The following is a 21,655-nucleotide window of genomic DNA, read 5'->3' on the forward strand; positions in this document are numbered from 1 at the left end:
AATGAAAAATGATATGTCATTTATTGTATTAGAAGTGATCATGGTGGAGAATTTGAAAATCATGCATTTTAGAATTTTTGTAATGATTTTGGCATTGAGCATCAATTTTCATCACCTAGGACTCCATAACAAAATGAAGTTGTCAAGAGAAAGAATATGTTTATTCAAGAAATGGCTAGGACCATGTTGAATGAAAATACTTTGCCTAAATATTTTTGGGCCGAAGCCATCGACACTGCTTCTTATATTTACTAATTTTTTGTTGTAGAGACTAACCGTGTCTAACTCTTTGTGTTGAAGATGGCTGAATATGGAGTGTAGTTACTCTAGAAACGCATCTTCTTTGTTTTTTTTTTAAAAAAACCCCAAAAAAAAATTCTAAACATTTTCTTTTTCTTTATTAAGCTTTGACAATTATTTTTTTTAACTTCTTTTTAATTTCTCCTTTATAAATATACACTTTCAAATTTTTGAGTCGAAGATGGCTGAATATAGAGAGTAGTGCCTCTAGAAACGCATCTTCTTAGTTAAAAAAAAAATTATTTTCTTTTTCTATCATTTTAAGTGTAACTTTTCTAATTAGCTTTTCTGCATCATTGTTCACCTTTCTGCATGCATATGTTCTATTCATGTTTAGAATAGGTTGGGGGTAGACTATCGGTTTTTTTTTAAAAAAAATTGTGTGAATTTTTTTTAATATTGGATGACATGATGACTTTCAAATTTTAGTATTTGTATTATTTTTGGTATTAAGTGATGTTATGCTATATTTGCTATTCTATATGTTGATGTCAGAAATAAATATGAGTTACTTGATGGAATGCACATGTCATAATAAATACCAAGTGAGTTTTTTAGCCTGTCATTTTTCTTAGAGAGTAACCCATTTTGTCGATTCTTTATACAACTTAACAGTTTATTATTTTATATACAATCTCTAGATTTCTTTTGAGTCAACCCTCTAAAAAGAAAAAAAAAAGAAAAAAAATGTGTGTTGCTACATCTTGAAGTCCATCTAACTAGTAGATATGGAAGATTATCTAAAGCCCTAAAAGACTATGAAAAGACCATCTTTGACCCGTTTGAGCCTTTCTAGCCATCCCTTTTGTGAAATATCCATAATTAACCCTTTTGAGCCTCTAAAAATAAAAACTTTTCATCTTGACCCACTCCGATTTGGAGTATTACCCGATATCTTACAAGTTCCATCACCTATTTATGTTTGAGAAAAATGTAAATAATTATTTTGTTCAGTGAAGTTGTGCCAAACAAAAGTAAAAAAAAAAAACAACAAAAAATTGTTGTTTCAAAAAAAAGAAAAAAAATAACAATAATAGGTAAAATCCACCTTGCAACTTCCAAATAAAAAAAAAAATCTCTCTACATTTTTCTCAAACATACACTTTGTTTTTCTTATTTCCCCGCCTTTGTTAGCCATGTCCTTAGCCTACGTTACGTCCTAATAAAAGTCCTTCTTGATTTGGTACTATAGCATAAAAAAAGGAGAAAAAAAGAAAAAAATAATTAATAAATAAATTGGGTTGATTAGTATTTTTGTTTGACTTAAGATCGTATTATTTCTAAGTTGTGGGCATATTTTTTTCATCCTGGTGAGAGTATGTGATATCACTCCTTTATTATTTTCTCTCAAATTTAGCATTCATTGAAGTGAAAAGCTGTTGAGCATGAGAAGTATGCCAAGATATGAACAGTATTGAGTGTTAAAAAATGTATATTTAGAAAGGAGAAAATCATCATTTTACATTTCAAATCTTATTAACACTTCTACTTTTATGTATTTTAGTCTCTTGTAATTTAATTATGTGTTTTTTATTTTAATTAAGTATTTTATGTATTTTAGGGGCATCATGGTCATTTTACAATGAACGAGAGTTTAGACGGCAAAACGGACGTCAGTTTTGAACTCAGGACAGTCGAAAACCTTAGGAGGAGCATAAAAGGAAAAATGACACTGTTCACATGTACGGAACTATTCACATGTATTGTATTGTCTACGTTACTGTTCACGACAATGTTCACATAGACGGATCGATGACATGGCATTGACTGATGATGTGGCATTGACTGATGAGGTGTCACGATCCTATTGGACTAAAATTCTTATGTACTGTTGATCGATGATGTGGCAGCATGTTAGTGGACCAAAAATCGCGCGTACGGTACATGCATATACACAGGATTATTTTCAACCAAACAGTGTCACTGTTCAAACCGCGTCACTATTCAAACCGCATGGTCAAACTGTGTCACTATTCAAACCATGTGGTCAAACCGCGTACTGTTGACTGATGACGTGGCGCAATCTTGAGCGTCCAAACTGTTTTTGATCCGATGGCCATGATTCACTCAATGTATCTATAAAAAGGGGGCTCTCCCCCCTAATTTGGCATCCCTGAATTCATTTTTGAGCTCCATTTTCTGTAATTCCTTCTCCATCTTGTACTTTCTATGTATTTTAATAAATTCCTATTTTACCCCTAGTTCAATTATGAGTAGCTAATTTTCTTTCAAACTTGTGTTGAAGGTGAAGTCTCAACATGTGCCATGGGCTTTATTTGGTAAATTTATTTTCTCTTCCCCTCTAATTTTTGTGGATGTTTTGACTTTTCGTCGACAAATAATAATAATCTTGTCTAAATATCGCCATGGTTTCACCATCTCTCTAGTACAAGGTTATTATTATTTGGCACGATAAGCCTTTAACACCATATTGATTAGAGTGTGGTTCATAAGGTGTGGACTCCCCCCCATGGTGCATGTTGATGCGGATCCAGATACCCAAGCGCTTCAATTATAATATTTTCCACTTTAATTTAATTCTGCCATTCCAATTTAAATTCTAAGATAGTCTAAATCACTTCACCACAAATCCAACCACCCACATAGAAAATTAATTCTACACGTAATTAAAATCCACCTCCTCGTGGGATCGACACTCGTCTCCATTAATCTATTCTACAATAGATTCGTACACTTGCGAGTTCAATAAAATTTGCACAACGCTAGCATTGACAATTCATGTAGACTTTGTTATTCCTAGTGTAAACCTAAAGAGAATCATTTGTTTGCAAATACATTAAATTTACACAACAATTTTCACTTTTGGGGCTCATATCTTATATTAGATAAAAACTATTTTATGTTGCAATAAGACCTTAACCACAGTGAGATTGTACTACCTACCGGTTTATAGGATTATTGATTTTCTATTAATTCGTATCACAATGCATTCCCATGTGAAGTAATGTCCTCTAGGTGGGTTTAGTTAAGAATACTACTTCAATACAATTTATGTCTCACTTTGATGGATCAGAGCCTTTCCACACTACGACACATATTAATTGACCTTAACAATGGCTTGACTCCACTAACCAAATACGCCCTTTAGCATGAGACCCTAGTCAATGGGCCTAGTTTTGACTTTTAGGCAACAACTCGATTCCACCTTGTATTAGAGATGACCAACGGGTCCAATCGGCTATCAAAGGAAGGCCTATGCATGCTCGTACTCGTGTCGTGCCATGTCCACCATTTGCTTTGTGCCATGTAGTGTTGTGTCTAATTTTTCTAACTAATAATGCCATGTCCACATGTGTCGTGCCATGAGTCATGTCATGCCATGCTTAAGAAAAAAAGCACAATAAGCCTTTTTTTTTAAATTTTTTTTAAGAGGGCATGCTAAGTTATTGGTGTACTTTTCAAGCCTATATTGGGCTCACGTCCTTTAGTCAAATTCAGTAGAATTAAAAATTCAAAACTCACATCAATATTCAATAATAATTAACCAATAATAGTAAGAGAATGTAATATTAATTACTAGAGTGTATCTTACAGTATTAGAATTCTTTTTTTAATATTTAATAACAACAACAATAATAACAAAAATTTTCTTGAGGGTTAGCTTAATTGTTAATTTGAACTTAAATAAACTCATAGATCATAGTCCATAATAACATTAATATATATTTATAAAATCATGATACTTATAATTTTATTTATTAAAATCATGATATCAATTATTCATTTAATAAATTATTAAAATTAATTAGAGTATTTTTTTAAATTAAGAATTAAATGAATTTAAAAAACTTGCGCCAATAAAATATATTAAAATATTAAAATTTCAAATTATTTGTAAAATCATAAAATTTTAAGTTTAGTTTCATTAGAAAGTGAAATGTGCTTATCACGGGCATTTTCACGTGCCGTGCTTTAGCCCATATCTAATTGTATTGTATTTTTCAGACCCTCGTGTCTAAAATTTTAAGCCTGACCCAGCCCACTTGCATGTTGTATCGTGCCGTGTGCCCTACCGAAAGGTGCTCGCGTCATGTCTTGCTGTACAAACACGTGCCCTATTGGTGGGGCCATAAAAATGAACATAGTGGATTGTGAATGTATTGAGATAAAAATATGACGATTTAGTATACTTCTTATTATTACACTCTATCCATAGAACATTGGCAATTACATCGTTTATAATTGTAATTATATATTTAGGAAAAATAAAATATTACAGCAAGAATTTTACTGAGTAGATGTCGAATTTTTTAGATGAGCACAGTTAAGGCTCCTGCAATGACAAAATAAAAGGCTTCTGACTTATCCTCTTGAGAAAAAAAAATAAAAAATATAGAATGAGTAAAAATTACACTAAAATTTTTAGATTCTAGGTGGATTGATTGTATTTTAATTATGGATGAATGCTTATTTAGTCCTTATATTTTAACTTAAATATCCGTTTAGTTGTTATATTTTGAAAAAAAAAAACCCCAAGATACTTCAACTTTTAATTAACCTAGGATTCTTATAAAACTCACTCTTGCATATGTATGAAAAAGAAACTTTGGTTTAGAAACTTCATGATAATTAGCACCAAAACACCGCTTTTACTTTCTTGCAATGGTGATATACTTTTATTTAAGGGTGAGTTATTTTAACTCAAAATTTTGTATAGATAGTTTGTGATAATGAATTACAATGAAATAGTCAGTTCAATTTTTACTTTCAAATGCTTAAGGTAAAAGGACACTTACATCCCTAAGGTTTGAAGAAATAGTCATGTAGACCCTTAGATTTTTAAATCTCCTTTTGACTATAATACCATTTGTATAGTTTGAATAAATGGTATTATTAGAATATTTTTGTCTAATGGACTAATATTATTAGAATATTTTTTAATATATAAAATAACTTTTAAAATGTAAATTGTTATATTTATTTTGATAATAAATTTTATATTTGTCTTAAAATTTCTAAATAAATCATTGGGTTAAATAGATTTCATATTTAACAAAATATATCTCATGTATTAATAATAATAAAATTATTTTATATACTAAATTTAATATCATGTTTCTATTTATTATAAAATTTATTTTAATATAATATAAGATTGTAAAGTATTAAAATATTAAAATTATCGATTGTCACATTTTTTTAATATTTTATTTCAACTTATTATAAAGCATTGAAGTCAATTTTTTTTTTGAGTTAATAGAATCTAGGGTATTATAATTAAAAGGGAAAATATCCACCGTCCACCTGATTTTGTCCACTTTTTCAAAAATACACAAATCTTAATTTTTTTAGCTGCGCTCCACCTGAACTTATAATTTTTTTCACATTTCCACCTCTGTCTGCAAACCGTCAAGACATTGTTGACGTCATAAGGCTAAAATGATAATTTCACTTGGGCTTAAAAAATGACGTCGTTTAAGATCTGTAATAAGTAAAAAAAAAAATTATTTGGCCCCGAAAAATTGACAGGGTGAAAGTGAAGGTGAAGAAAGAGAAGCTGCAGAAGCAAGCAAGAAACGAGAGGTGGTGAAATTTTCGAATCCTAAGCTGATTGCTCCGCCGCCGATGAAGCTCGAGGTTGAAGATTTTGAGCAGAATCCTGCTGCCCACTACTTGGTGATTAATCTTCTTTATCAATTAATTAATTTTAGTTCTTTATGCATGACTGAAGACCAATAAATAATAAACTCTTTTTTTCTCGAATTTTTATTGTTGTTTTTACATATCACATGCATGAAAGAAACACCCTCCACACCTGATAACAGTAATAAAGTAATATTTTATACAAATAAAAATTTTATTATTAAGGGTTATATATATATAATTTAATGTAGGCAAAAATAGAATTAAATTATTTTTATTGTTTTTGTAAACAAAATTATATAATTAATAATTATGAAGACGCCACAGTCCACACTGCTTTCTCCGCCGCTTTAAAACTTGCTTTTAAAAAAATAAAAAAAAAGAAAGAAAAAAGAAAAGGCAAAGCCAAAATCTTCTACTTTGAAAGTCATTGACCGTAGTCATGGCGGAAAACACAGAAATTGCTTCCAGTCCCAGAAAACAAGAAAAAAAAAAGCATACTCTCGCTATTGCTGAAATTCCAACTCAATCTCCCTTTCTTCTTTAATCAACAACCAAAGAAAGTAGAAGAAACTGTTGTTTCTAAAGGGACTGCCAAAACGTCAACGGTTAGTGAAGCCGATGACAGTAATGCTAGTAGTGTGAAGCTGAGCTTGGCTAGGTTTCCGGACGCCGCCCGTCCGATTCTTCCGTCGCCGATTGAGCTCGAGGCCGAAGAGCCCACCGGGCGGACTTCCAATCTTGTTGTTCTCTGGCAGGTTCGCTTTCTTCCGTCTGTTCCTGTTTGGTTCCCGAGAAAATGTGGGGTCCTTTTGTGTTGCAAGATTGCGAGATTTTATAATATTTGTTTAAAAAATAAAATTTTTGAAAGGATTTAAAGATTTTCAGTCTTTATTTAGGGCTACAATACTCACAAAGCTAATATTTTGGCGTTTATTTAGGGTAAATATGTAATTTTTTATTTTCAGGGTTAAAAAGTAATTTGAATAAAATTCTGTTAGTTTTATTGACGGTTTGCAGATGGAGGTGGAAATGTGAAAAAAATTATAAGTTCAGGTGGAGCGCAGCCAAAAAAATTAAGATTTGTGTATTTTTGAAAAAGTAGATAAAATCAGGTGGACAGTGGATATTTTCTCTAATTAAAAAGAGGGTCTTCTTATCCCTTACTAAATATTTTGGAGTCACCATGACCATTTACTCAAATCTTAAAGGTGTAGGTGTTTTTTTTCCCAATGCTTAATTAAACATTCCCTTTGAGGTCAGAAGTGTTAGAAAAATAGCACAAAGAAGATATTTTGAGGCTAATTTGAGCAAGAAAAATATTGAAAATATTTACTTGCATATATGATTCAGAATCTCCTCCGTGGGTTATTTGAAACGAACCATAGAATACTCAAATTAGTGCTTGGGTGAATTAGAAATTCGATCTCAAATAGTGCCACTGATTTGAAAATATGAAGAAAAAAATCTCTCATTGGATTTTAACTAACTAATACCCTTCCTTGAAACTTATTGGCTTCCAAGTTCACTTGCAAAACACACGAAAATTCAAGTGATTTTTTATTCTTCTTTGCAAATATTCTCTAGCTTTAAGCTTTAGGCTCCGTTTGGTACAGCTTATTAAATAGAGCTTATAACAGTAGAGCTACCAATAGAGCTTTTGGACAAAAAGTCATTGGGTGTTTGGTTGTCAATAAAAAAAGCACTTTTAAACCATTAAACTATGTGATATTTTTTATATTATATATATTTAGAAAAGCTTTATAACCTCTACTCCCAAAAGCTCAAAATTTGGGCTTTTCCTAGTAGAGGTAAATTAGCTTATTTAAGCTAAAAAAACTCTACTAAAAAAAAACCAAACACCATAAAAAATTTTAAAAAGTGCTTATACGATTAAATAAGCACTTATGGCTCTTAAATAAGCCATACCAAATAGGCTCTTAGTATGATAGAGTTCAAACATTTATTTGATATTCACTGGAATAGTAAGGTTATGTTACCAGCGCTATTCGAATCTGATGTATCATGGGAGACAAACGCTAATATAATTCAAGTACCGTTGTGTCGGTGCCAAATTTGTTTTAAGGACATTGTATCCTTATAGGCCTCGAAAATAGTGGTTTTGTCTTATTACATATTGTTGAACAATATGTTATATCTTTGTTGTTTCAATTTATTTATTTATTATTATTATTATATAATTGTTATAAGTATATAAGAGGCTTATTAGTAGGCTTAAGTAGTGCACTAGAAAAGTTCAGTCACAAAGGCTATCTACATTGCCTAAGAGTCTAGGTTTTAAGCAAAATTATTATGATCCTTCCAATATTTTTTAGGAACCTAGCCGATGTATTTTTTCACATAAAATGGACATTCTTATATCATTTGCTAATTTATAATAATATACCAACAAGAAGATGTAAAGAAATAGAGATTAACCGTTAAACAAGAAATAATTAATTAAGAATATAAATACCTGTAATTTAACCGTTTCATCATAAAGAACTAAAGATGGAATAATATAGTGCATGGCATTAAGCAAGCGGCCATAAGTCGAGCCTGGTTCGTTTTGCACAGCTTGTATGAAGCTCGAAGTCATGACACCCGTCACTTTGCCTGTAAAAGCCTGCGTACACAGTAAATTCCAGCCACCCCGTGAAATTGCTAATGATATTTCATTTATGCTCCTTTCTACCAAGAGTTTTTGTTCGCTCACGTGGGATACAATGTGAACTGGTTTGAGACAATTGAAAAATAAAAAAGCACGGATACTTAATTTTTTTTAACAATTATCGTTAGTTATGATATTCGAAATTGAAATATAAGATTTCCAGTACTAATATCTATTAGAAAAGAAAAATAATTGTTTTTATTTCGTTGTATTGTTTGCCATAAATAATGATTTCATTTATGTTTTTTTTTTTCAAATCAAAGGAAAATTTTGTCAAAATTGAATAAGTGTCAAAATTACATCGGAGTCCGATAAAATGGACTCCCCTTAGACCTGAAATGGGAGGTAGGATGTAATAAACCCGCCACATACTTTGGAGATTAGATAGAAAAGAGAGATGGTCTAATATGAACCTTTTTAGAGAATATAATAACAACTAATGAATTTCTACAACACAATGATACTACTGAAGTCGTGGCATAAGAACTTTAAGAACGTAATTAGGTGACCTCAAGTTACAAGGATCCTAATTCGGCAAATGACAAATTGCATACGAAAATGACCATCAGCAAACAACAACTGTTCTGCTAGAATAATTTGTCAAATGCAATCGTTGATTAAAAAAAAAAAAAAGAGAATGAGCCATTTATTTCAGTTAATGAAACTGATAGAAATACAAACTCTTAAACAAATTACTGCCTTACCAAATTACTGTTGGATTGATTTTCACATGAATTCACTTTATTAACTATATATATTAAAATTTTATATTTTAACTAACTATTAGTGTATTGCCACATCCATTTCTAGATATAATTTATACAAGAATTTCTATCCTTATGATTGCTCAATTAAATATTTAAGGGAAAAGAAGGGTTTAAAATTCATGGCGCTCACCGAAGCACTTGCTGAGGTTTGATGATCATCACAAGCACTAAAGGATATGGCTATCCCGCCGCTTGTTCCTTTTTTACGAACAGCTGCTGGAGATCTCTGATATTCCCGTTGGTAGTGTCCTTCCCTGCTCACATACATTTAAAGATTTACTAGAATTCTAAGAAAAATAATAAATTAATAAAACATTAATCATAAAGTGAAGTATAATTAACCTGCTAATTATCCTGTACATAAAGAGTAGGTCAAGTACAGTTCCACTAAAACAAGTATCAATGACAGCATGAAGTTTCACACCACGGGGCAGCGTCCTCACAATTGTGGCGTTAATTTCATCATCAATTATAGGGCCCTCCGTTTCAAAATCAATAGGACAAATCGCTTCATCGAACCCATCAATCTCATCGAGGTTATAGTCCTTTTGCCTTAATCCATGACCCGAGTAATGAAAAAATAATGAGTCTCCAGGTTGGCAATCTTGGACTAGCCATTTCATCGCTGATCGCATGTTCTGCTTTGTGGGGATCCTTCCGGGATTCCTCTCATGTTCTGCACAATCATATTAACTAAGATCATGATTCAAAAGCTGTGGTTTGTTTTTTTCATCTGAACTCTAAATGTATGTGAACGTATAAATCAAAGATATGTTTAATTTTATATATACTTTTTACATATGAATGTAACATGGGAGAAAAGTTGTTTTCACATATTTATTATTGAAAATAATTTTAGGAGGGAAGGATAAAGTTTTATAAAGTAGATATTATCGTTTTTCATGAAAATAATATTAAATGCATTCAGATTAAGGGTTAGTTTGGGATTGTAGTGACCGATAAAATAAGATGCTTTAATTATATGGATGAAATAAGCTGCTGATTAGAAAAATTGCTTGGTGTTTGATAAATTGTATTTGTTACAGTTACTTCAAGCTTGAAAAGTAGAGCATGTACGGGATCTAAATATTATCAAAACTTATGAATAAACTATTTATAGAACTTCTACCACAATCCTAATTAGGGCCTAAATATTAAGTAAAAAATTTGATTGTATTAAGATATTTTTAGTGATATTTCACTTTAAGCTAAAAAACAAGCATACTTAAAGGAACTTACACCATGTTCGGTAATGAGCAGCCATATATGTCTTTTGAGACACAACTGATCAACGAGGAAAAAAATATAAATATGAAATAAAAATTGATTGTGTATAATAATTAGTTGATAGAGTATGGTAAATATAACTTTTAAATAATAATTTTAACAAAAAATAATAACTTTACTAATAAAGTTTTCCTCATACAAGTATAGAAAAAAAAAAATAGCTTCCAAACCACAACAATAAGTATTTGTCAAACATTTTACGTTATAATTTAAAAGTTGCTGCTGCCCAAACATAATATTGAATAGGACCTTAATGACTAAAGCTCAATCATATATGGTGTTCACTCAAACGACAACAAGACTTTTAGTAAATGTATTTTGGATCCAATGTTGTTCCAAGTTTCTAATCATTTATAAATCTTTGTGCCACGTTTGTATTTTTCACGGTTTACAATCTTAATAGTGCATAGATAAGATTCAATTGCATAGCATATCCGGTAATTACCAATAGCAAGTTATAAAAAGATGGAGATCGAAAAGCTAAGATCGCAACTTCAAAATCTAAAATGTTTGAATAATAATAAATGTACCTGTGAGTATATTCCATTTATTTCGATGTCTTCTTCATACATTTGATATTCCATTTATGGTTTTAATCTTTGACAATTAACTTTAAACCCGACTCCGTTCTTTGGATTCTCAATTTCAATAGCCCTATGTGTTAGCCTAAAGAGATACATGAACCATAATTTTGATGATAATAAACCACGTATTAAGGGTAAAATGGTAAATTTATATTTCACAATCTCACTAGTTCTTGAAGGGAAAAATTTATTAAAGTAATACCAAGCACAAGACACGCAATAGACAACGGCACGATCAAGGACGAATATTAAGAGTACTGGCTTAAAGTGATCTCCATTGCTATAATTCTTTTAAAGCCCATATGATTTAATGTATGCATGATTTAGCATTTTAAAAGCTCAAGATTTTGTTTAATCAGTCATCTTTTCTCATTAACTAAAGGTTTTATAATTATAGACAAGTAATTTTATGAAATTGGTTGTCTTTCGAAATAATGGGCTAAAATGAAAGGTCTTGAAAACTTTGATGTCGATAAAGTGTTGTTTGAAGTTATGAAAGTAGACCTATTTGCAAAAGTTTAAAATGTTTTGGGTCAACATATAACTTTAAAAAGTTTAGAGGTAAAACTGAAATTTTAGCAGCAGTAGCTGCTAACCAATTAATTTGTTGCGGCTAACCGCCTGAGGTCTAAAAACATAGTGGTTGGCTAGCTAAATCTAGCTATAACACCCTAGAAAAATCCTACATTGGCAAAACTCGAGAGAGATGCTGGGTTTATAAAGGGTGATCCACTCCTTCATTGGCAAGACATGTTTTGGGGTGTATGGACGCCCTAGAAACAAAACCGTGTATAAAATGGACAATATCTTACTAGGTTTGGGCTGGGCCAACACAGTTGGTATCAGAGCAGCTCTGTTGTCCTCTTGAGCAATGCTGGGGCAAACCTCAGCGAGGATGCTAAGTCCCTAAGGGGGTGTATCTAACGCCTTAGGCGAATCCCACATTAGCAAACCACTGGAGAGATGATGGGTTTATAAGGGGTGATCCGCACCTTAATTAGCAAGACGTCTTTTGGGGTGTATGAACGCTTTAGAAATAAAACCGTGTGGGCTTTGTTAAGGCCCAAAGCGGACAATATCTTGCCACGCCTTAGTTGGGTCATGACAGATAGTATCAGAGTGGCTCCGCGTGTCCTTTTGAACGATGGTGGGGCAAACCGCAGCAAGAACGTTGAGTCTCTAAGGGGGTGTTTGTAACACCTTGGGCGAATCTCACATCGGTAAAGCACTGAAGAGATGTTGGGTTTATAAGGGGTTATTGTTAGCCTAAAGGGCTACACATAATGTAATTTTGATGATAACAAACATGTGTCTTAAGTAAAAATAATAAATATTGTATTTCACATTCTCACTAGTTTTTTAAGGATAATATTTATGCAAGTGAATCAAGTGAAATCAAGATTGAAGACACTCAACGAACAACGGCGAAATCAAGAATAAAGTTTAGAGCTAAACAGACAAATTATTGCGACAAATTCTTGTAAAGCCGGTATGATTTAATTGATGCATGATTTAGCATTTGAGAAGCTCAAGAGATTAATTTAATTAAATACTTTTCATAAACTAAAAGGTTTTATTTTTATAAAGTAAAGTATTTTTGGATTTAAGTAATTTGGACTTAAATGCTAAGATTTGAAATCTTTGATTTTAATAAATATTAAATTTCGGAGTTGGACGTTTTTACAAACATTTGAAATGTTTTGGGCCATACTATAATTTATGAATATTTTGGACTAAAGTGAAAGGTTTGGAGAACTTTGAAAAATATGGGTATTATGTTGAAAAGGACGTTTGTGCGAAATAATAAAAATTTTGGGGCCATATCATAATTTCAGAAAGTTTGGGAAAGACAACTATTTTTGGAAGTTCTGACATTGGACCTATATTTGCAAAGTTTTATAACATTTTGGGCCATTGTATAATTATAGAAAGTTTTAGGCCAAAGTGTAATTTTAATAAATAGTGTTACTGTAGCAGAATTCAAAAATAACGGTAATATCATTGTTCCTGATCGGCTAGCCGGATAATCAAGCGGCTAACAGCTTGGGCGCGGGAATTTGCCTATAACGGCTAGTTTTTGGGCTTTCACTATAAAAACTCAACTCAAAATTCATTCTAAGCATCAATACAAGGAAAAACAAGATCATATAACATATATTGAGCTTCCATTTCGTAAATCATCATTTGTTGAATCATCATTGAGCTATAATTTGTTATTCACTCTTAAAGAGAGTTTTATTGTTGTGAATTTCATTTCTCATCAAATTGTGAGTGTACAAGTATGGGAAACACTTGGGGTGAAGAGATTGGGGATAGAATCTCTTGTTGTAAAGGTTCATTGACACCTTGGAAGTCAATTGTAAACATTTGAAGCCTTAGGAAGCTTGGATAGTGAAATCCTCAAGCCGAGTGAGCTTGGAGGTGTGGATGTAGGCGGGGATAGCCGAACCACGTAAAAATCCTTGTGTTCGTTTTCTCTTCCCTTACTCTTTTAATATTGTGCTTGATTGAATTTATTGGTTTGATTTGATTAAGGTAATAGATTAAATTGTTGTGCGAATTGTATTGCATAATTTTTAAAATCCCAATTCACCCCCCCTTGGGTTGCATAACTTGCATTTCATTTGGTATTAGAGCTTGGTTCTCTTGTTAGGACTTAACCGTCTAGAGTAAAAGATCCATGGCAACTCATAATGACTCAACCTTTAGGGAAGGACAATCCACAATTAGACCACCGTTCTTTGACGGTAATGACTACCCATATTGGAAAACTAGGATGAGAATTTATTTACAAGCTTTAGATTATGAAATTTGGGAAATTGTTTGTGATGGTCCATTTATGCCTTTGACTAAAAACGAAGTTGGGGAAGATATTCCAAAACCTTCAAGGGAATGGAATGAATTGGAAAAGAGAAAAGCTTCTCTAAACTCCAAAGCTATGAATGCCTTATTTTGTGCACTAGATAAGAAAGAGTTTCATAGAGTATCTAGTTGTGAAAGTGCTAATGAAATTTGGCACAAACTTGAAGTTGTTTATGAAGGCACGAATCAAGTGAAAGAATCTAAAATTAGTAGGTACACTCGACAATATGAATTGTTTCAAATGAAACAAAATGAGAGTGTGTATTCTATGTATACTAGATTTACGGACATAGTGAACACTCTAGGAGCCCTAGGAATGATTTATGGTATCAGAGCCATACCAGTCCTTGAAACTTTTCTGTTTTCAAAACCTCTTCTTTTCCTGATCAAAATGGTATGATTTAAGTCTTTTTCTCTTTTGATCTTTAGTCTTCAGGCGCAGAGATAGAACTTCTCATTCATGGCTTCCTCTTCATCTTCCACTCCTGTTACTCTTTCTTCTCCTCTTTCTTTGCCCAGCTCTTGCACTTCCCATACCACTAATAAAATTGAAAACCTTGTCGAATATTCCTACATCCCTGAATCCGCCCAAATCAAGGAGTCGTCCTACCCTCTCATTAGCCCTTATCAGTTGTACAAACGCCCCAGTTCCTTTACTCGTAGTATCCGTACTCTCATCTCTACTAGAAGGCCTCACTCTAAAGAATATATCCAGTCTTCTCGCCTGGATCAATGTGCCCTTCAAGCAACCTCGGCTGAGCAATATGTTACTCTCGAAATCCCCTCAGAATTGCTTTCCAATTGGAAACGAGACGGTTATACTCATCTTCATCTTGGAGGCATCAGACTAATCCTTACCCTTCATGGCAGAAAAGGATTACCGGTTACAGCTCGCCTTGCCGTGCTTGATACCCGGTTTAAACAATACCAAGATGCTGTTATTGGCACTGTCCTCACAACTCTTCATGCAGGCAGTGTTTTACTCACCTTTTATCCAAACTTTAACCTTTCTCTCCAAGACCCCAATTTGCCCACAACCTTAAAAGTTCAAGTTCAGATCCAAGGTGCTGAACAAATTTCTTCTGCCAAAATTGCTGTTGAGTGTTAGAAAATGCATATTTATAAAGGAGAAAACCGTTATTTTATATTTCAAGTCTTATTAACACCTCTACTTTTATGAATTTAACATTCTTTTGATTTAATTCTGTTTGTTTTATTTTAATTAAGTATTTTATGTATTTTAGGGGCATCATAGTCATTTCATAATAAACGAGAAATCAGATGGCAAAACGGACATCACTTTTGAACTCAGGACGGTCGAAAACCTTAGGAGGAACATAAAAGGAAAAATGGCATTGTTCACATGTACGGTACTATTCACGTGTACGGTACTGTATAAAATACTGTTCACGACACTGTTCACGACACTGTTCACATAGACGGACGATGACGTGGCATTGACCGATGATGTGGCATTGACTGATGAGGTGTCACGATCCTGTTGGGCTAAAATTCTTATGTACTGTTGATGGTGACGTGGCAGCATATCAGTGGATGAAAAATCTCGCGTACGGTACATGCATCACACTGGATTATTTTCAACCAAACTATGTTACTGTTCATCCGAGTCAAACCGCATTACTGTTCATCCATGTGGTCAAACCGCGTACTGTTGACTGATGACGTGGCGCAATCCTGAGCGTCCAAACTGTTTTTAATTCGATGGCCATGATTTACTCCATGTATCTATAAAAATGGGGCCTCTCGCCCCTGATTTGATATCTCTGAATCCATTTTTGGGATCCATTTTCTGTAATTCCTTCTCCATCTTGTATTTTCTTCGTATTTTAATAAATTCCCATTTTGCCCCTAGTTCAATTATGAGTGGCTAATTTTCTTTTAAGCTTGGGTTGAAGGTGAAGTCTCAACATGTGTCATGCGCTTAATTTGGTAAATTTATTTTCTCTTCCCCTCTAGTTTTTGTGGATGTTTTGACTTCTCGTCGACAAATAATAATAATCTTGTCTAGATACCGCCTTGGTTTCACCGGCCCTCTAGTACAAGGTTATTATTATTTGGCACGATAAGCCCTTAGCACCATATTGATTAGAGCGTGGTTCATGAGGTGTGGATTCCCCCCTCATGATTTAATTGGCATTAATACGGATTATTTAGCCCATGATGCATGTTGATACGGATCCAGATACCCAAGTACGTCATTTCAATAGATTTCGCTTCAATTTATTCTCGCCATTGCAATTCCAATTTTAGAATTTATTATCGTCATCTCAATTCCAATTTTAGGATAATTTAAATCACTTCCACCACAATTTCAACCACCCATTTACACAATTAATTCTACATATAATTAAAATCCACCTCCTCGTGGGATCGACACTCGTCACCATTAGTCTATATTACAATAGACTCGTGCACTTGCGAGTACATTAAAATTTGCACAACAAGTTTTTGGCGCCGTTGCCGGGGAGGTAAGTAATTTTAATTCATAGAATTAATTTTTGTGAATAATTTCTTTTATTTGTTTTCTTGTATTTTTTTATTAAAAAAAGAAAAAAAAAAGTGAATCTACATTTAAAGGTTAGTATTTCTTTTCTTTTTCTCTTCTTTAAAATTCTGTAATTTAATTTTCAATTTATTTTTCTTTGTAATTTTTTATTTTTTATTTTTATCTTATTAATTTATTTTTAGTTAATTTATTTCACGTATTTGTCTTTGTGTATTTTTATAGAAAGGTTTTAATAGCGCAATAAGGTTAGTATCGTAATTTCTCCCTCTTATTTATTTTTATTTGTTTTGTTCCCATCTTTATTTTCATTTTATTTGTTTTGCATGCATGGTCGTAGGTCATTATTACCTAATCTTGAACCTATAGACCTTGAACTAGAAAAAACACTTCGTACACACAAACAAATTAAAAATAAAATGGATTTGCAACTACAGGAGAGGCCATTTAAGGACTACTTCAGTCCTTTAGCTAATTTAAGCACATCATGCATAAGATACCCAAATGTAGCTGCTAGGAGCTTTGAACTAAAACCTAGTGTGCTAAATTGTCTCCCCACATTTTATGGCCTAGAAAATGAGGATCCATATAATCATCTGAATGATTTTCATGCTATTTGTCAAACTTTTAAATACGAAAATTTTTCAGACGATGATGTTAAACTCAAATTATTCCCATTTTCTTTAAAGGATAGAGCTCGTTCATGGTTAAATACTTTACCTGCTAATAGCATTTCATCATGGGAACAAATGGTAACGAAATTTTTGAATAAATATTTTCCAGTGCATAAAACCAATGCTATTCGCAGGGAAATCTCAGAGTTTACTCAGAGAGATGACGAGCAGTTTTTCGAAACGTGGGAGCAATTCAATGGACTACTCTTGAAGTGTCCACATCATGGGTACAAGAAATGGCACCAATGCCAATACTTTTTGGAGGGATTACTACCAAATGTGCAAGAATGGCTAATGGCAACAAGTGGAGGAGAGCTAATGTCAAAAAGTGCATCAGAGATTTGGGAATTCTTCCAGCGACAAGCGGATAATTCCCAACAACGGAGTCGATCACTCAGGAATACTAGAAGAATTAAGGGAGTAAATGAGGTTCACATTGGCGAGTCAAGTTCAGAAATTAAAGAAGTCAAAGCGATAATTGAAGGTCTCTCTCGACAAATAGCATCGTTATCGACTGCTAAATCAACATAACTACATGACCATGACTCATACTCAGATCAAGCCAATGCCATAGGTGTAATGAGAAAGCCATCAAATTACAACCCATACTCCAACACATATAACCCTAGATGGAGAGACCACCCCAATTTTTCATGGTCTCAAGGACTCTAATAGAATGGACCAACAACTCCAGCTCCACCAATGCAACCAATTCCTCAAATTCCTCAAGCCTCTCAGCCCCCATTTAGACCATACAATCAGAACCAGAACCACTCTCAACCTAGACCATGGGAGGATGCATTTCAGAATTTCAGGAATGTTACTCACTCCACGATTGAGCAACAGAACCGCACCATTGATGGACTACGAAATGAATTGAGAGCGGGCTTCAACTCACAAGCCCAATCAGTTTCAAGCCTCAAGAAGATGGTGGGACAACTTGCTTCTTCAGTTCAGACCTTGGCAATGACTGTTGAGAAAGGCAAGTTTCCAAGTCAACCAGTGCCTAATCTAAAGGACTGCATGAAGCAAGTACCAGTTCACCACAGCAACATGGAGAGGTCAAAGCAGTAATGACCTTGCGAAAAGGAAAAGAAGTCGACAACAAAGTGGAGATGCCGGTGACAAAAGAAAATCAAATTGTACCTATGAATGTTGAGGACTCATCACCGGAGGAGAAAGAAGAAACCAACCCACGAGAATACGTTCCCAAAGCTCCATTTCCTCAAAGGTTAGCTAAAGGAAAGAAGGGAAAATCCACAGGTGAGATTCTTGAAATCTTCAAACATGTAAGTGTTAACATCCCTTTACTTGATGCTATAAAGCAAGTTCCATCTTATGCCAAGTTTCTTAAAGACCTTTGTACTAAAAAGAGAAATATGCATGTTCAAAAGAAGGCATTTTTAACAGAAAACGTTAGTTCTATCCTCCAACATAAAATTCCTCTAAAATGCAAAGACCCAGGCTCCCCCACTATATCATGTAGTATAGGGAACCACACAATTGAGAATGCTTTGTTGGATTTAGGAGCTAGTGTAAATCTTTTGCCTTACTCTGTATTCGTGAAACTTGGACTGGGAGAATTACACCCAACTCCAGTGGTGTTACAGCTTGCAAATCGGTCCACGAAAATACCTCGTGGTATTGTGGAGGACGTGCTTATCCAGGTAGACAAGTTTTATTTTCCTGTTGATTTCATTGTAATTGACACTCAACCAATACAGGATTCGAGGAAGCACAACCCCATTATTCTAGGTCGACCTTTCTTGGCAACTGCGGATGCTCACATTCAATGCAGTACTGGAAATATGCAGTTGTCCTTCGGCAACATGACTATGGAACTGAACATCTTCAACATTGCCAAACAACCTCACAATGCAGATGATGGAATTGTTGATGTGGATTTAATAGAAGCATTAGTTGATAATACTTTTCTTTCAAACCTTAGTGATGATCCTTTACAAACATGTTTAACTCACTTTGGTTTGGATTTTGATATTGACAGATCAGTCGATGAGGTCAACGCCCTACTTGACTCAGCACCATCCATGGACACTAATAAATGGAAGTCAAGAGTTGAACAACTAGCACCATCAGAAAAGAAACTCATCCCATCATCAGAATCACCACCGAAACTCGAGCTCAAACCATTGCCCAACACTTTGGAATATGCATTTTTGGGAGAAGAAAGTACTCTGCCAGTAATCATATCATCCTCCCTAAATGACGAACAAAAAGGTAAGTTGTTGGATGTTTTAAAAGAGCACAAAGGAGCATTAGGATGGACCATAGCAGACATTAAAGGTATAAACCCAGTAGACAGCATGCATTACATTCACCTTAATGAAAATGCTAAAACTACTAGGGAGATGCAACGTCGGTTAAATCCTAATATGAAAGAAGTTGTTAGAACAGAAGTCCTTAAGCTATTAGACGCAGGTATCATTTACCCCATTTTTGATAGTTCATGGGTCAGTCCTGTGCAAGTTGTCCCTAAAAAGTCAGGAGTCACTGTAGTTACCAATGCCGATAATGAATTGATACCCACTAGAGTGACTACAGGATGGCGTGTATGCATTGATTATAGGAAGTTGAATTCTGTCACACGTAAAGACCATTTTCCTTTACCATTTATTGATCAAATGCTTGATAGATTAGCAGGCCATGAATTTTATTGCTTTCTAGATGGCTACTCAGGATATAATTAGATTCCCATAGCACTAAAAGATCAGGAGAAAACTACTTTCACTTGCCCTTTTGGCACATTTGCATATAGGAGAATGCCATTTGGATTATGTAATGCACCTGTTACATTTCAACGATGCATGTTGAGCATTTTTTCTGATATGGTTGAACGATTCCTTGAAGTCTTTATGGATGATTTTCTGTCTTTGGTGACTCGTTTGATCAATGTTTACATCATCTAACACTAGTTCTGCAGAGATGTGTCAAGAAAAACTTAGTCTTAAATTGGGAGAAGTGCCATTTTATGGTAAAACAAGGTATTGTTCTCGGTCACATCATTTCAAGCAAAGGTATTGAGGTGGACAAAGCCAAGGTGTATCTCATTTCTAATCTTCCTCCACCCAAAACAGTCAGAGAAGTAAGATCTTTCCTTGGGCATGTTGGTTTCTATAGACGTTTCATTAAAGATTTTAGCAAAGTTTCTAGACCCTTATGCAATCTACTTGCTAAGGATGTACCTTTTATCTTTACTGATTCATGTCTTGTGGCATTTGAAAAACTAAAGCAGTTGTTGACATCATCACCCATCATTCAGCCCCCAAACTCGAGCTTACCATTTGAGCTAATGTGTGATGCATCTGATTATGCAGTAGGAGCAGTTTTAGGACAAAGAGTTGATCGAATTCCCCATGTTATTTACTATGCTAGTATGACATTGAATGATGCACAGTTGAACTATTCAACTACTGAAAAAGAAATGCTAGCAGTAGTATTTGCATTAGAGAAATTTCGATCTTATCTCATTGGTTGTAAAATAATTGTGTTCACAGATCATGCTGCTCTTAAATATCTTCTCACAAAGAAAGATGCAAAAGCTAGACTAATTCGTTGGGTGTTACTTTTGCAGGAATTTGACTTGGAATTCAAAGATAAGAAAGGGACAGAAAATGTTGTGGCGGACCACCTCTCTCGTCTCCATTTTGACACAATTACAGAGCCATTAATATTGAATGAGTCATTTCCAGATGAACAATTAATGAGTGCGGAAGTATTGCCTTGGTATGCTGATATAGTTAATTATCTTGTTACAGGTAAACTTCCAGAGCATTGGACCAAGCAAGGCAAGGCTAAATTCTTTGCAGAGATAAAGAATTTCTTTTGGGATGACCCGTATTTGTTCAAGTATTGTGCTGATCAAATTGTTAGATGATGTGTCCTAGAAAATGAAATTCAGAATATTCTTTCATTCTGCCATGAACAAGCTTGTGGAGGCCATTTCAGTGCTAAGAGAACAGCGACTAAAGTTTTACAATGTGGTTTCTATTGGCCAACTATATTTCGAGATGCTTATACTTTTTGTTCTTCATGTGATAGGTGTCAACGAATGGAAAGCATTACGCGAAGGAATATGATGCCACTAAATCCAATTTTAGTGGTTGAGATTTTTGATGCATGGGGTATCGACTTCATAGGACCCTTTCCCCCATCTTTTGGCCATCAATACATATTGGTTGCTGTTGACTACGTATCAAAATGGGTAGAAACAATTCCATGCAGAACCAATGATCACAAGGTGGTGATAGGATTTTTGAAAAGCAACATTGTTTCACGCTTTGGATTCCCTCGAGCGATAATCAGTGATGGTGGTGCCCACTTTTGTAACAAAGCATTCAAAGCTCTTTTGACAAAGTATTCAA

The 21,655-nt window shown here is 33.9% G+C and overlaps 1 protein-coding gene and 1 non-coding gene across 2 annotated transcripts in view; both read right to left on the minus strand.

The window, feature by feature from the left end:
* The window catches only part of LOC18034025 (metacaspase-1), a 50,213-nt gene extending 40,058 nt beyond the window's left edge, over nucleotides 1–10,155 (minus strand). Inside the window, exons 1-4 of the mRNA XM_024179795.1 lie at nucleotides 10,134–10,155; nucleotides 9,685–10,018; nucleotides 9,473–9,596; nucleotides 8,381–8,530 (exon numbers count right to left, since the gene is read on the minus strand). Coding sequence (XP_024035563.1) covers nucleotides 8,381–8,530; nucleotides 9,473–9,596; nucleotides 9,685–10,018; nucleotides 10,134–10,155 — 630 coding nt within the window. The remainder of the gene's footprint in view (nucleotides 1–8,380; nucleotides 8,531–9,472; nucleotides 9,597–9,684; nucleotides 10,019–10,133) is intronic.
* A 7,244-nt stretch (nucleotides 10,156–17,399) lies between these two features.
* On the minus strand, nucleotides 17,400–17,503 carry LOC112096580. Its single transcript, XR_002904481.1, has one exon. It is a non-coding gene; the product is annotated as a small nucleolar RNA R71 (small nucleolar RNA).
* Nucleotides 17,504–21,655: the final 4,152 nt, after the last annotated feature.

Source organism: Citrus clementina, unplaced genomic scaffold (assembly GCF_000493195.1).
Source record: "Citrus clementina cultivar Clemenules unplaced genomic scaffold, Citrus_clementina_v1.0 scaffold_8, whole genome shotgun sequence".
Lineage (NCBI taxonomy): Eukaryota > Viridiplantae > Streptophyta > Magnoliopsida > Sapindales > Rutaceae > Citrus > Citrus x clementina.